At 41.6% G+C, this 17,316-nt stretch overlaps 2 protein-coding genes across 2 annotated transcripts in view; one reads left to right on the top strand and one right to left on the bottom strand.

The window, feature by feature from the left end:
• AOAH (acyloxyacyl hydrolase) overlaps window positions 1–17,316 on the top strand; it is a 310,271-nt gene that overhangs the window by 264,357 nt on the left and 28,598 nt on the right. The window lies entirely within an intron of this gene.
• ANLN (anillin, actin binding protein) overlaps window positions 15,522–17,316 on the bottom strand; it is a 115,272-nt gene continuing 113,477 nt past the window's right edge. Inside the window, exon 24 of the mRNA XM_077269236.1 lies at window positions 15,522–17,150. Within this exon, the coding sequence (XP_077125351.1) occupies window positions 17,027–17,150 (124 nt within the window). The 3' untranslated portion in view covers window positions 15,522–17,026. The remainder of the gene's footprint in view (window positions 17,151–17,316) is intronic.

Here is a 17,316-nt window from a genome sequence, read left to right as displayed (position 1 = left end):
TTTATTTAAACATTCCAAAAATTCCTGTGAAACACCTGAAGGGTTAATAAACTTCTTGAATGTGGTTTTGAGCACCTTGAGGGGTGCAGTTTTTAGAATGGTGTCACACTTGGTTATTTACTATCATATAGACCCCTCAAAATGAGATGTGGTCCCTAAAAAAAAATGTGGTTGTAAAAATGAGAAATTGCTGGTCAACTTTTAACCCTTATAACTCCCTAACAAAAAAAAAAAGTTGGAAAATTGCGAAATTTTCAAAATTTTCGCTAAATTTCCATTTTTTTCACAAATAAATGCAGGTAATATCAAAGAAATTTTACCACTATCATGAAGTACAATATGTCACGAGAAAACTGTCAGAATCACCAGGATCCGTTGAAGCGTTCCAGAGTTATAACCTCATAAAGGGACAGTGGTCAGAATTGTAAAAATTGGCCCGGTCATTAACTTGCAAACCACCCTTGGGGGTAAAGAGGTTAAAGCATATCTAAACTTTCAATAAACTGTGCATAAATCAATAGTCCAGTATATTTTGTCTCTGTATGCTTGAGGTTTTAGTTTGTTTTTCCTCTTAGCTCATGTTTGGAGAAACTAGCTGCTCTGATGACTTATATACACAATACATAGAATATAAGGGGAAAAACTGTTTTCTAACATCTCAAATTCGGAAATACAGTAACAAGATTGAGGAGGACATATATTTTTGTGTGTGTGTGTTCTAGAATATGATTCAGCACAAACATGCTCCCTCCCTCCTCCCCTCTTCATAGACTGAAGAAATATGTGAAGAATTTAGTGAGCTGTACCTTGAGACAATCCTGACATTGAAAGTTCAGAGTAAAGCTATCTAACAACATATTTTACAAACTTCATACTTATCTGTCCTATTGAGTTATGCAAAGATTGTTTTATTTCTATACTAAGTTATACAGTGCATGATTCCCTATTCTTGCAAGAATTACAATATACCGTATTTTCCGGCGTATAAGACGACTTTTTAACCCCTGAAAATCATCTCAAAAGTCGGGGGTCGCCTTATACGCTGGGTATGGCGTGTGCAGGGAGCGGTTCTGTATGGTTACCAGGGTCTGAAGGAGAGGAGACTCTCCTTCATGCCCTGGGATCCATATTCATGTAAAAAAAAAAAAGAATAAAAATAAAAAATATGGGATATACTTAGCCTCCGATGGCCTCTGCTCCTAAGGATGCATTGAGCGAAGGACCTTCGATGACGTCGCGGTCGTGTGACCGGTCGCATGACTGCGACATCATCGAAGGTCCTTGGCTCAATGCATCCTTAGGAACGGAGGCCGCCACTTGCGCCGCTGAGAGCCGGGAGCCATCGGAGGGTAAGTATAAAGCATTTTTTTTTCTTTTACATGAATATGGATCCCAGGGCCTGAAGGAGAGTCTCCTCTCCTCCAGACCCTGGGAACCATCCGCACCGCACACGCCGTATAAGATGACTGGGTGTATAAGATGACCCCTGTCTTATACGGTGAGTATATCCCAAACTCCATATTTTATATGGAAAAGTTGGGGGTCATCTTATACGCCCAGTCGTCTTATACACCAGAAAATATGATACCTTTTTTACAGGACTAAATTATTTTGAAAGCGAATTTACATAATTACAAAATGTCTAAGAAGCATTTTATGAAGTCAGCTGTATTTGAGCATTTCACAGTGACTCAAGATAAAAAAACATTTTGTGTGTCAGTGTATAAGTGACCCAGATGAAAACAAATGCTGTGATGCCAAAATCAGTGCATACTCAGGCAGTGGTAAAAATGCTCCTTCAAGAGCTTCCAATCTAAAAAGACATTTAGAACGCTGCCACCCAGAAATTTACAAAGCTATGATTGAAAAAGATCACAGCAGCACCAAGAAACCAGAGACCAGCACTTCCCGCCAGGCAAAGGAGGAGGAAAGAGTCTCAAACATCAGTTACAAGATATTTTGTAAGTGACAAAGTTACTGTAACAATGACATGTGTTTAAAAGACAGCTCATCCAGCTTCTTGTGAAAGACAGTGTACCATTATTTGCACAACCAACTTTTACAGCTGTTAATGGTGAAATGGCCAACAAACTTGGTGTTTCTCTGGAAAGAGAAAGTATTAGAAAATAGGTGATTGAAGAAGCTCTTAACCAAAAGGAAGACCTTAAAAAGACTCAAGAGATGCTTTGTGTTTCTTAAAATGGATGCCTGCACACGTCACAGAGTGAACTATTTTGCTATAAACGTTCGATTGGTTTGTGACAAAAAAAATTGTTACTGAGATGCTGGCAGTAAAAGATACTAAATCTCAGCACAGCAGCCAGTTTCTCCAGACCATAGTGGAAAAAGTTCTGCAAGATTATGAACTAAAAAAAAGAACAGGTTCTTGCTATTGTAATTGATAATGCTTCAAACATGATAAGTACAATTAAACTGATGAATGAGAACAATGAAGGTAAACAGCAGCTAGAAGAACATTTTACATTCCGTATGTTGGAGATGGAAGGCCACAGTCCTGTTTCCATAACGGAGGAACAAACAGATATTACTACTGAAAAACAGCAAAATGATTCTTTACAATTAGATGATTTTGTTGAAGTTGCTTCACACCTCTTTCCTATTCATCACATGCGCTGTGTTGTGCACACGCTGCAGCTGGCAATAAGAGATAGTCTGAAAGAGAGACATGCTGGAACTCTGACTAGCTAAGTGAGGAAATTGGCTATTGCTGCCAGAACCCCTAAAATTGATTCCATCTTGAAGAGACGTGCTGGAAAAGGGGCAATTGTGGATCAAGCCACTCGGTGGGGCAGCATCTATTTAATGATTGAGCGATTGCTTGAGCTGAAACCCTTACTTGTAGATATGGCCAGCCCTCAGGTAACACTATATGAAAGTCAATTGACACAAGTGGCTGAATTTATGAAATTACTTCATCACCCATTTACAGTGAGTAAAAAGTTACAAGCTGAGGATTTAACTACTGGCATTTTTATAAAGGAGTGGAAGAACTTGTTGTTTTGCCTGTCCCAAAGAGGAGGTTTAATCACAGAAGGCACTGCTGCTTCAATGAAACTGAGACACTGCTATTAGAGAATAAAATTCTTCTGGCAGCTGTTTATGTGGACTCAAGTCATCATATATTGCTGGATGATCAACAGCTTACTAAAGGAAAAGAAGCTCTGATTGAGGTAGCAGTTAGCATGAGTGGGCTACAGGACGGCCAAGAGCAAGAAGACTCGAGTCCTGCCAGTGCTACTGCTGCCGTTTCTTCATCCTCATTAAATGAGGAGATTGATTTAGAAAAGTATTTGGACATGGAGTAGGGAAAGCGTTGCCGCAGGGAAAAAGATTTCACTCCCATTGAAAACAGATTGACCATATTTCAGCAAAAATTTTCACTTGCTCTCATAGAAGTAGAAGAGTTCAATCATTCATCAAAACTGACTATGCACGAGGCAATTCCTTTATACCCTGAAATTGTTAGAGATGTTGCCCATGTGGTTACTGCTTTGCCACCAACACAAGTTAGTGTAGAAAGGTTGTTCTCTAGCCTAATAATTAGGTCAGAATTGAGCTCATCTATGAAGGAGGATATGTTGGAGGCAATACTATTTCTCAGAACAAATTCATAGACTGCACAAATTCAGTACACTTTTATTGAAAACAGTTTTTTCCCACTTACTGCATAGTGTATAATAAATTGTAAATATGCAAACTTTTTTTGTTCTAAAGTTGTGTTCCAATAAATACACTACTCAAAAAAATAAAGGGAACAGTTAAAGGGACTCTGTCACCCCCTCCAGCCGTTATAAACTAAAAGAGCCACCTTGTGCAGCAGTAATGCTGCATTCTGACAAGGTGGCTCTTTTAGTTATTGGTGCGTTTTATAATTTCGCAAAAATACCTGTCTTTAGCCCTGGAGGCAGGTCTTAACCCCCCTGCTGCACACACCACACTGCCATCACTCAAGGCTTCTTCGGCGCCGGGCGCCGCCCCCTCCGCGCTGTTTTCAAATGAAATCCGGCGCCTGCGCTGTTTTGTTCTGCCTGGGGAAGGCGCAGTGAACGCTGCCCGTCTGACCTCAGATGCAGTCTCGCAGACTGCGCCTGTGCGGCCACCCAGCTTGTGAATCCCAGCCCCTCACTGTGCATAATGCATAACACACTGCACACTCACCCCAAATCATCTCGATTGGGTTCAGGTCTGGTGACTGTGAAGGCCAGGTCATCTGGTGTAGCACCCCATTACTGTCCTTCTTGGTCAAATAGCCCTTACACAGCCTGATGGTGTGTTTGGGGTCATTGTCCTGTTGAAAAATAAATGATGGTCCAACTAAACGCAAACCGGATGGAATAGTATGCCGCTGCAAGATGCTGTGGTAGCCATGCTGGTTCAGTATGCCTTCAATTTTGAATAAATCCCCAACAGTGTCACCAGCAAAGCACCCCCACACCATCACACCTCCTCCTCCTCCATGCTTCACGGTGGGAACCAGGCATGTAGAGTCCATCCGTTCACCTTTTCTGCTTCGCACAAAGACATGGTGGTTGGAACCAAAGACCTCAAATTTGGACTCATCAGAACAAAGCACAGATTTCCACTGGTCTAATGTCCATTCCTTGTGTTCTTTAGCCCAAAAAAGTCTCTTCTGCTTGTTGCCTGTCCTTAGCAGTGGTTTCCTAGCAGCTATTTTACCATGAAGGCCTGCTGCACAAAGTCTCCTCTTAACAGTTGTTGTAGAGATGTTTCTGCTGCTAGAACTCTGTGTGGCATTGACCTGGTCTCTAATCTGAGCTGCTGTTAACCTGCGGTTTCTGAGGCTGGTAACTCGGAAAAACTTATTCTCTGGAGCAGAGGTGACGCTCTTCCTTTCCTGGGGCGGTCCTCATGTGAGCCAGTTTCGTTGTAGCTCTTGATGGTTTTTGCCACTGCACTTGGGGACACTTTCAAAGTTTTCGGACTGACTGACCTGCATTTCATAAAGTAATGATGGCCACTCATTTTTCTTTACTTAGCTGCTTTTTTCTTGCCATAATACAAATTCTAACAGTCTATTCAGTAGGACTATCAGCTGTGTATCCACCAGACTTCTGCACAACACAACTGATGGTCCCAACGCCATTTATAAGGCAAGAAATCCCACTTATTAAACCTGACAGGGCACACCTGTGAAGTGAAAAACATTCCCGGTGACTACCTCTAGAAGCTCATCAAGAGAATGCCAAGAGTGTGCAAAGCAGTCATCAAAGCAAAAGGTGGCTACTTTGAAGAACCTAGAATATAAGACATAATTTCAGTTGTTTCACACTTTTTTGCTAAGTATATAATTCCACATGTGTTAATTCATAGTTGTGATGCCTTCAGTGTGAATGTAAAATTTTCATAGTCATGAAAATACAGAAAAATCTTTAAATGAGAAGATGTGTCCAAACTTTTGGTCTGTACTGTAGGTCTGTGGATAGTGTCCCATCTGAGTTTTTGATGACCATGGTGTCTAAAAAGTTTATTATGGATTTATCATGAGATAGTAAAGCTCAGTACCGGCCATGAATGATTTAAGAGATTGTGGAAAACAGATAAGGACTCAAACGAGCCCCCCCAGATGCAGAACACATCATCAATATAACATTTACACACGTTGAGAAAAAAAGGACATGTATAAATAATGGATTCTTCAAAATCTTCCATGTAGCCGGGGGGGGGGGGGGGGGGGGGGCGCTACGCTTGAGCCCATTGCTGTGCCACGGGTCTGAAAGAAGAAATCATCTTGAAACAGAAAATAATTTTTGGTGAGTACTAATGAGAGGAGCTCCACACACATATCGACCTGTTTGGTGTCCATGCCAGAGGACTCCAACAGTCGCTTGACTGATAATGTGCCATGTTCATGAGGAATCGAGGTGTATAGGTCTTTAACGTCTAAAGTGACCAATAGGCAATCCTTGGAAATTTGGCCAATAGTGTTGATTACCTGTAAATCTCCGATATAGAGAAGGAACGATTTGGTCTTCTTGATAAGAGTAAGAATCTTCTCAAGATAAACAGAAATAGGCGATAAAATGGACTCTAATGAGGCCAATAAGGGCCTCCCCGGTGGATGTTGTAAATTTTTATGAATTTTGGTCAGGGTATAAAAGATTGGGGTTACTGGATTGTGTTCAGTGAGAAACTCAAAAGTCTTTTTATTAAGGATACCCTGACCCTTGTATTTACCGTACCCAAAATATCAGCAATGAGTGTTCTAACATTATTGGTGGGATCATGATGTAGCTTTCGGTAGATGGTGTTATCATTAAGTTGCCTACGTGCTTAAAAGATATAATAAGAGTGATCCATTACAACTATTGCTCCCCCTTTATCCGCCGGTTTGATAAGTTTATCATCATCTTGTAACGATTTCAATGCCTGATGGTCTACTGCTGAGAGATTAGGGGATAAAAAAAATGTATCCTTGTCCATATCAGACCTAAGGTCTTAGAATTTTGTATAATGCTTTTGAAGGTTTCCAGAGCATGAGAACCATGTGGTGGTCTGTAAAGGTTTTTAGGTCTTAAACCAAGACTCATGGCTGATAAAGGATTGATATCAGGTGGTGGTTCTGTACTGAGGGATGGATTCTCAGATGGTTTAGAAAAATGTACCTTCAATCTGAGTGTATGAAAAAACCGTTGAAGGTCCATATCAAGATCAAGTCTTATATTTATAGGAGGGGCAGAAATGTTTCAGGGTGATTTCTTTCTTCAGACCCGTGGCACAGCAATGGGCTCAAAAGTAGCGCCCCCTATGCTAATTGCTACATGGCAGATTTAAAAAAATCCATAATTTATACCTGTCCTCTTTTTCTCAATAACGTCATAGTATGGAAACGTTACATTGATTATGTATTCTGCATATGAGGGGGGGGGGGGGGGGGCTCGTTTGAGTCCTTATCTGCTTTCCACAATCTCTTAAATCAATCATGGCCGGGACTGAGCTTTACTACCTCTCATGATAATTCCAGAATAAACTTTTTAGACACCATGGTCATCAAAAACTCATATGGGACACTATCCACAGACCTATATACAAAGGTTACAGATCGTAATAGTCCACTACATTTTGATAGTTTTCACCCAATTCCCATGAAACACCGGATTACTTACCGGTAATACTCTTTTATAGAGCCACGACAGCACCCACATGAGAGAGGGGATCCGCCCCTAGGAACAGGAAACCCTACGGAGAGATAAAAGGGGCGGTCCCCCTCGCTCCCACAGTTGGGTTACAGAGATTGCGAGGAACCGCTCACCAGTTTTAGTAGGCAATTCAGTAACGTTATTTATCATTAGTTAACTTAAATGTGACTAACTATAAGAACCATACACCCTTAACAGTGATTATATCAAATATAACTTATTAGGGAGGGAAGTGAAGGGGTGCTGTCATGGCTCTATAAAAGAGTATTACCGGTAAGTAATCCGGTGTTTTCTCTTCGCCACGACAGCACCCACATGAGACACTATCAGAGATAGCCATTTGGGAGGGATCACCGTGTTAAGAACTGATCTACCGAAAGACAAGTCAGATGAGGTAGATAGATCCAATCAATAGTGATTATAGAAGGTAGTAAGAGAAGACCAGGTTGCGGCCTTACATATTAGTTCTATTGGCACCTCCGCTCGTTCAGCCCAGGATGATGCTATCGCCCGGGTGGAATGTGCTTTAACGGTCTCAGGTGGATTCTCCCCTTTAGACGAATAGGCCAGGCATATTGCCTCCCGAGTCCACCGGGATAATGTGCCTTTTGTTATTCCAGATCCTTTTTTATAACCCTGGAAGGAAACAAAGAGAGCCCTGCTCTTCCACCAGGCGCTAGTTCTATCTAGATAAGTTATTACAGCCCTTCTCACATCTAATGTATGGTACCTTTCTTCTTCCTGATTTGTAGGGTTATCATAGAAGGAAGGAAGAAGAATTTCTTGAGATCTATGAAATTTAGTGCATACTTTAGGTAAGTAGGAAGGGTCTGTTTTCAGGACAATTCTATCTGGAAATACTGACAGAAAAGGAGGATCTATTGATAATGCCTGTATGTCACTTACCCTTCTCGCCGATACTAAAGCGACAAAAAGAGCAGTCTTAAGGGAGACGTGTTTAATGTGAGCTGAGTGTAGTGGCTCAAATGGGTGACCTGTCAAAGCTTTGAGGACTAAATTAACGTCCCAAGGAGGTAAGTGGGGGATTTGAACTGATTCTGACCTCTGGCAGGCTGAGATAAATCTGGCTACCCACTTGTCACCCGCATTGTTATGACTATACAAGGCACCTAGGGCAAAAACCTGTACTTTTAAAGTACTAACTGACAGGCCTAAATCACGCCCTCTCTGGAGAAATTCTAAAATAATAGAGATAGGAATTTCGTTTGATAAGGCTGATGGGTAGAGGCTTAGAAATTTTTTCCACACTCTTACATATATAGATGTGGTGGATTTTTTTCTACTTAGTAGAAGAGTATCAATCACTTTCTTGGAAAAGCCTCTTAGTCTTAGCAGCTGCCTCTCAAATTCCACGCTGTCAACCGTAGGCCCTTCACATTAAGGTGGTTGAAGGGGCCATGGAGGAGAAGATCCTGGACCTCTAGAAGAATCCATGGATCTGAGATTGACATGGCATTGAGCCAGGAAAACCATGGTCTCTTTGGCCAAAAGAGAGCAATTAGAATCACATTCGCTTTGTCCTGCCTTATCTTCCTGATCACGGTTGGAAGAAGAATCAATGGAGGGAAGGCATAAGCTTTTTGGAATGTCCATGGAACTTGGAGGGAATTGAGGATATTGGGATTGTTGGTTAGGCATAGTGAAGCGAATCTTTTTACTTGTCTGTTTCTTGTAGAGAAGAGATCTATTTCGGGTATACCCCATTTCTTGGTTATCATTGTGAATATATAATAATAACTGAACTCCTCGTGTTCTCTCCCTCTACTAACCTACCTTTGCCTGACATTGCCATCTCCGTGTGCGGTTCCACCATTACTCCAAAGCAACATGCCCGCTGCCTTGGGCTCATCCTTGATTCCGAGCTTTCATTCACCCCCCACATCCGATCACTGGCTCGCTCTTATCTGCATCTCAAAAACATTTCTAGAATTCGCCCTTTTCTTACTTTCGACTCTGCAAAAACACTTACTGTTTCACTTATTCATTCTCGTCTGGACTATTGTAACTCTCTACTAATCGGCCTCCCTCTTACCAAACTCTCCCCTCTCCAATCTGTCCTGAATGCTGCTGCCAGAATCATATTCCTCACCAAACGTTACACCGATGCCTCTACCATGTGCCAGTCATTACATTGGCTACCCATCCACTCCAGAATCCAGTGCAAAACTACTACCCTCATCCACAAAGCACTCCATGGCTCAGCACCACCCTACATCTCCTCTCCGGTCTCAGTCTACCACCCTACCCGTGCCCTCCGCTCCGCTAATGACCTCAGGTTAGCATCCTCAATAATCAGAATCTCCCACTCCCGTCTCCAAGACTTTACACGTGCTGCGCCGATTCTTTGGAATGCATTACCTAGGTTAATACGATTAATCCCCAATCCCCACAGTTTTAAGCGTGCCCTAAAAACTCATTTGTCCAGACTGGCCTACCGCCTCAATGCATTAACCTAACCATCCCTGTGTGGCCCATTAAAAAAAAACAAAAAAACAAAACAATCAGGTTCCTCGCATCATGTTCTCATACACTTTATGCAGTTAATAGCACTGTGTCTGTACTGCCTCATACTTAGGCAGTTAACTGGTTCATGCAGCTTTACATGAACACCCGAGCCTTACACTATGGCTGGTCCAAATAATTAAAGCAATTGTTACCATCCACCTCTCGTGTCCCCCCTTTTCCTCATAGTTTGTAAGCTTGCGAGCAGGGCCCTCATTCCTCCTGGTATCTGTTTTGAACTGTGATTTCTGTTATGCTGTAATGTCTATTGTCTGTACAAGTCCCCTCTATAAGTTGTAAAGCGCTGCGGAATATGTTGGCGCTATATAATATACAAATTATTATTATTATTATTAATATATGATGATTGAGAACCCACTCCCCTTGGTGGAGGGTATGACGGCTGAGGAAGTCTGCTTTTGAATTGTCCACTCCTCTGACATGCAGTGCCGATAGGGACAGAAGATGTTCCTCGGCTATAGTTAGGATGTCGTCTGCTATAGACATGAGAGTTCCTGATCTTGTTCCTCCTTGATGATTTATATATGCCACTGATGTCATGTTGTCTGACAAAATTCTGGTATGTGTTCCGTGTAGCTGCGGAAGAAATTTACATAAGGCACGATAGATAGCTTTTAGCTCTCTTATTAGATGAGTCGTCTGACTCTGAAACAGACCATAGACCTTGGACTATCCGATTTCCTAAATGTGCTCCTCAAACACTAGGACTAGCATCGGTAAATATTGTGTTTGAGGGTTTTACTACCCAGGGGACCCCACTAACCAAGTGATTTGGTTCTAGCCACCAGGTCAGGGATTGGATTACTTCTGCTGAAAGGGAAATTTAACCCCCTAAATGACCCTGTAATCTTTCTTCCTCGTGTAAAATTGTATACTGTAAACGCCTAGAATGAAACTGAGCCCATGGGACAGCCGGAATGCATGACGTAAGGGAACCAAGAAGGGACATGCCTTCTCTTAGGGAAATTAGAGGGTTATTAATCACTGACTGTACTTTATTCCTAATTGTTAATTGTTTAGATTCTGGAAGAAAACATCTCTGGCTTACGGAGTCTAATATAAGACCTAAAAATGTTTGGCGAGTTGTTGGATACAATCTAGATTTTTCCCAATTTATCAACCACCCCAATTCTTGCAGGGATGAAATCATATTAAACAAACGTTGTTGACATTGTGAAGGAGAATTTCCCACTACTAACAGGTCATCTAAGTACGGTACTATGAGGGTGTCTTTTAATCTTAAATATGACATTACTTCTGACATTAGTTTTGTGAAGACTCTTGGGGCTATTGACAGCCCAAAGGGCATTGCTGTATACTGAAAATGCCGTATTCGCCCTTCCATCATAATCGCCACACGGAGATATTGTTGATGTTCGACAAAGATTGGTAGATGGTAATACGCATCTTTTAGGTCAAGTACCGCCATAAGACAATGGGGAAACAGAAGTTTTATGGTGGATCGGATAGACTTCATTTTGAAGGTTTGATTTTCTAAAAAGATGTTTAACTTCTTAAGGTTTATAATGGGTCTGAATCATCCATCCGGTTTTGGAATAAAAAACAAAGGGGAATAGAATCCCCTTTCCTCCTGATGAAATGGAACTTCCACCAATACTCCTTTGGATAGAAGATTTATTATTTCCCGCTCTAAAGCCTCCTGTTGTGATTGAGACTTTAAGGAAGTCAATAAAAATGAGTCCGGAGGGACTCGGGCAAATTTTAATTTTAGGCCAGAAGTTATGAGACTATTTGCCCAAATGTTGGAGGTTATTGCTCGCCATTGACTCGAGAAAAAAAGACAATCTACCTCCCACAGGTAGATCTGCTCTAACGGGGTTTGTCTTCAGTTTTAAAAGGGCGCTTCCCAAAAAATGCACCTGTTTGGTGTCTCTATTGGCCCAGCGATCCTGGTTTTTGAAATCCTTCCTCTTATTAAATATGGGCTTCCGGAATGCTCTCCTATAGGATGAAATATAACTATTAGGGAACCCCTTTTTCCTTTCACCCGCTTTGGTTAGGATTTCGTCTAGTTTAGTACCAAACAGGTACTCACCCTGACACGGAAGGCCACATAATTTAGACTTTGTTTGGGGATCTCCTTTCCAGCCCTTAAGACAAAGAGCCCGACGTGCTGCATTCGTCAGGCCTGCTGATTTGGCTGCCAACCGTATGGAGTCAGCAGATGAATCCGCCAAAAAGGCTGTAGCACCTCTGATCAAGGGTATAGGAGATTAATTTATCTCTAGAGACCGCTTTTTAGCCCCTCCTCCAGGTCGTTTAACCAGACTAACATGGACCTGGCAGTGCATGTAGCTGATATAGCCGGTCTAAAAGCTCCTGTACATGATTCCCATGCTCTTTTTAAGAGAGAGTCAGCCTTACGGTCCAGTGGGTCTTGAAATGAACCTGAATCCTCTACAGGTAGCAAGGCTTTTTTGGACGTGGATGCTACCGCTGCATCTACTTTTGGGGCTTTTGACCATGTGGAAAATTCTTCATTATTAAAGGGTTAACGCCTTTTTGATGATGGTGGTAATCCCCTTTGCCCCTGGCTTTCCCATTCTTTTTTGACAAAATTTTTAATTGCTCCTATTACTGGAAAAGAGGGTCTTTTCCTTTCTGATAGGCCAGCAAACATTATGTCTTGTGGCGTCTTGGGGTCCTTCGTATCTTCGATGCCCATGGTGTTACATACAGATTTCACATGGTTGTCAATGCCATCTGTGGGAAAGCATGTATCTTGTTCCCCCTGAGGAAATGTATTCTTGGGAAACGTCTGAATCTCTATTGTCCATATCAGAAGACTGGTCAGATTTAGGGGAATTGTATTTACTCCTATCTTTAGTATGAGGAATACTCTCCGAACTACGTAGGACTCGTAATTCATCCCTAATCATTTTCCTAATGTCCTCAGATCTTACTGAGGCCTCTTCCCGTAAAGTGGAATCAATGCACAAATTACACTGTCTCATTTTGTAACTATCCGGGAGGGGCTGAGAACATAACGCAGTTTGTGTTTCGATTTTTCAGTTTTTTACCTAGGGTGTACAGAAGAGGGGACAATAATCAGCTTAATAGGGTAGATACACACTCACCCCAGTGAAGCTGTTTGCTAAGGTACCAGCTGACGAGGAGGAGACGGAGGCACAGGCTGAGGAATAGATCGGTCCGATCTTTTCCCCTTGGTGCTTTTCCTGGAAGAGCCACTCTGTCTGGAGCGTCCGCTGCTGGTACGGCTGCCTGGTGTAATTGCGGTGACTTCTAATGAAGACATCGCAGGATGCTGTGGAGATTCCATATTTGGACGCCGGAGTATCAGCGCCGGCATCCTTTAACCATGGGGGCTGCAATCTTCTTCCTGTTGAACCCGGTTCCGGGGGAAAATATACTGGAGCCCCGCGCTGCCTGTGCACCCACTGAAGACGGTGCGGCGACACTCTTACCCGAGCGCTTGCTCCCGCAGACCATCCAGGATGGATTCCTGTGAGCCAGACGTCCCCTCCGTCCTGGGCCTCACGGCGTCTGCCAGCAGAGGGGGGAAGCTGAATTAGGACCCCCGACGCTGCTTCCAGCTCTGGAGCCCTTGCCGTCCTCAAGGTAAACTGCGCAAGCGGCATCCTCTTCTCTCCGTGGATTCCCGTAGGAACAGGAAATCAACAGTGGGAGTGAGGGGGACCGCCCCTTTTATCTCTCCGTAGGATTTCCTGTTCCTAGGGGCGGATCCCCTCTCTCATGTGGGTGCTGTCGTGGCGAAGAGAAAATCCTCTATTCCCAAATCACAATTTCAGCATGTTAATTGCATTGTTTCAGATGACAATATCCGTGGGGTCCGATTTGAGGAAATGAATTCTAAATTTAGAGAGAGGCTACCCCCAGTCCATTCTCAACAAGTCTAAATCATCAAAATCTACTTCTGTTCACACAAAAACGGATAGAATTGCTTTTGTTCATTCATATCACCCATTCGCGTATATACTCCATAAAACCATCCATAAACATTGGCCACTTCTCCACTAGGCACACCCCGATATCCCCGAGTTTACCAAACCTTTTTTACCGTGTTTTAGGAGGGCCTATCCTCAGAGATACTTTTATCAGGGCAGACATTGGACCCGATAAATCTATTAAAAGACAACGTTTTTTACAATGCCCAAAAATTGGCACATTTCCATGCCTGAACTGCACACAGTGCAGTAACGTACAGAAAGGTGAGCATATCTACCATTCTTATACTGAAAACATAAAATTTTGGGGTTTCTTCACCTGTGACACCTCCTTTGTCGTATATATTATCAAGTGTCCTTGTGGACTACTGTATGTGGAGGAAACTAGACGATCTGTTAAGGATCGTATCTCCAAGCACAAAAGTAAAATTCGGTGTAAGAACATGCTACTCCCCATTCCCCACCACTTCATCACCTCGGGCATAAAATAGCCCAACTTAAAGTTCCAGATTCTGGAACAAGTACCACAACCAGGAGGGATGGGAACCGTATTAAACAGCTAAAACGACGGGAGGCTTTTTGGATACACACACTTAACACTATTCCCTAAAGATCTTAATAGGGAGTACGACCTATCATTCATGTATCCACCTGACTAGCGCTCACTCACAGGACCAGCGGTGGACACCGCGTCCGCACACGCCACTAAGACACGACGCACTTGATCCTATATGCGTACAGGGTAGTCACTAGTCCGCTTCACGCCTCCAATTTTTATATCAGTGTTCTTGTTTTTGACCGATGGCCTGATTTTTAATCATATACGTCTTCTTCCAGGCTCTACCATCTCCACTCCTTTTTTTCCCCCCATGACGGAAAGTCATTTGGTATTTGCTAACAGACATTATATTACAATGCGCTTCCATACGCCCTCATTAGAATTATATTGTTTTCTATTATAGATGTAGCTATCTTTAACTGAATCTATTGGTCCACCTGACGTAATAGACACACTTTAATCGGGTATGTCCTAGTTCCAGTTTTTTTCTCCACCATTCTCTGGCCTCACTTCAATGGTCCCTATTTTTCCTGTGCCTGTGATCATGTTTCTGGTCTGAGCTACTATGTTATCTGCATTTGTCATACTTCCGATTGTTCTTCCATTTGACCATGCTTTTGCATATTCTTATTGTACATACTTTATTTTGTTTATTTGTTTTCTAATTTTGTAATCCATTTGTAGTAACTGAAGAAGGTCTGATGTAAGACCGAAACGTTTTGTTTACTGCGACTGTGGACATTAAATTATCGTTTGATCACTTAAGTGAGTGCAGAGTTTCTTGTTATATGCGAACGGTGTGGGAGCCTACTCTGGCACCCTTATTAGTTGTGCACACATTTATCTATTCATCATGTACTTTGATTTTCCACTTTGATTTTGAGTATAATTCCAAATTCAGACCTCCATGGGATATTAATTTTGATTTCCATTGATGATTTTTGTGTGCTTTTGTTGTCAGCACATTCAACTTTGTACGGAAATAAATAATACAAAGTATTCAATGAGAATATTTCATTTATTCAGATCTAGGATGTGTTATTTGAGTGTTCCCTTATTTTTTGAGCAGTGTATATTTTATGTTCTATCTAAATGGCTTGATTATTGTATCATAATGATGAAAAGCCTGATGTTACCATTTTACTACAGTAAATTTGTCACAAACTTAAACATGAGCCAAGGATGAGGGAGTCGGAGTCGTAGTCAGTGCCATGGAAATTGAGGAGTCGGAGGTTTGGCTTACCAACTCCACAGCCCTGATGTTAACAAAAGAGTAATACACGTAAACTTGTTTAATACTTATATACAAATTTTATTTTGCAATGACAGACTCCACATACATCTTTTTACATTTTAAGATAAAAGGCACACACAATAAAGTGAGACAGATCAGCACAAAGAGACAATACATTGAAATGTGTATGTGGGTAAAGGGAATGAGACAAAGCAGTTAGTGTTCATCTGTGTGTGAATACAAAGCAGGATTCTATAAATGGTATGAATCTAGCAAGACCGCAAAATTTCAATAGTACACAAACACAAAATAGTGATCAAAATATGAATACCCATCACTCACCAAGAAAGTGACAGAAAACTTAGAGGTTCAATACGTTTTTAATGTAAAGCTAAAATTGTAAACTTTTGATCACATACAGCCTCTTGGCTCCTGATCATATGAATCTAATAAAAGCAACAGTTCTTGTTTATGGTAAACCTCGCTTCTAATTCACGAACAGTGTTGATATTGGTGGTTAGCAGCCCCCGGAAACCCAACCTTACCAAACTCCGCATGACTCCTAGTGTTGGAGCTAATTAGCTGAAGGATGTGTGAAACTGTATTTTCTATTACTGCTCGTCATGAAGTCTCCGGAAGGTCACATTTCTACTAGATTTCAATATTGTCCCTTTACGACTACAATATGGAACTGATCCCAGTATATTAATTATTATCTAATCAAACAATGTTTTCCTCAACACATATTACCCTATAGAAGTACAAAGTAGTAACTAGTTCTGTACATGAGCTGGCATTATAGCAGCTTTATTAAACCACCACAGTAAAACACCATGGATCTTATTTGTTCCTCTTGCTCCCTGGCATACAATTTACCAATTGTGATCAAGTTTGGCTGGATGAGCACAAGCTCTATTGGTGACAAAAATGTATACAATGGATTAGCAAAAACACACACAAAAAAATCAGCTTGGTTATGATTAGATAGACGACTTATGGACATATGTACCATGTTTTCTATATATAAAAAAAAAAACACAAAAAACCTAAGACATGTTTCCATCTGAAGAAATATAAAGTGAAATCACTGACCACAGCGAGAGTTCAAAAGGGTGAAATAGAACAGCTCCGTGTGGTGTGACCCACTTTTATAAAGAGGCAGACGTTTCACAATATTGAAAGCAAATATTTATATTAAAAACTGTGCTCATCAAGGTTCCAACACTGGGTTTTATATTGCACATAATATAGCAGAAAGTTAAAGCGCTCCCAAAAGGCACATTCCTGTGACAAACCCAATAAAAGACTAAAAACAAAATGTAAGAACATAAGCTTTGTTGGCTCACATTGTTTAACCACATTCTGCTCTCGACTTTCCTACCAATAAGTGGTACAAACAGAATTAGACTATTGATTAAAATATAAATAAAACCTCTGAGTTTGAAGGAAATGTGCAACTACTGACGTCATCCATACATCTATGTATTGTACGCCTGCAGTAAAGTAGAACACAGGGACAGGACTATGCTGTACAATGTATGGCATGGTCAGCAAACATCCATTCTTAGACCTTGACAGCTGGCCTATAACAAGCATCTGGCTGCCACATGCGCAGATCCAAAAGGACTTGGTTTAATTTTTGCATCCAAAAATTCCGTTCATCCTTTGTGTCAGCAGATAGCCAGCTTCTGCAGAGAGAGAAAAGACATAAATTAACTACAGCAGACACCTACATCTGTTCCGACTTCATTTTTATATATTCACGTTTGCATATGCCCTGGCAAAGCTTGTTGCATCATAAGTAGTGTTGAGCATTCCGATACCGCAAGTATCGGGTATCGGCCGATACTAGCG

The sequence above is a fragment of the Ranitomeya variabilis genome, chromosome 6 (genome assembly GCF_051348905.1).
Source record: "Ranitomeya variabilis isolate aRanVar5 chromosome 6, aRanVar5.hap1, whole genome shotgun sequence".
NCBI classification, from domain to species: domain Eukaryota; kingdom Metazoa; phylum Chordata; class Amphibia; order Anura; family Dendrobatidae; genus Ranitomeya; species Ranitomeya variabilis.
Note: the sequence above shows the minus strand (reverse complement) of the source record. Positions and strands in the feature narration are given on the sequence as shown.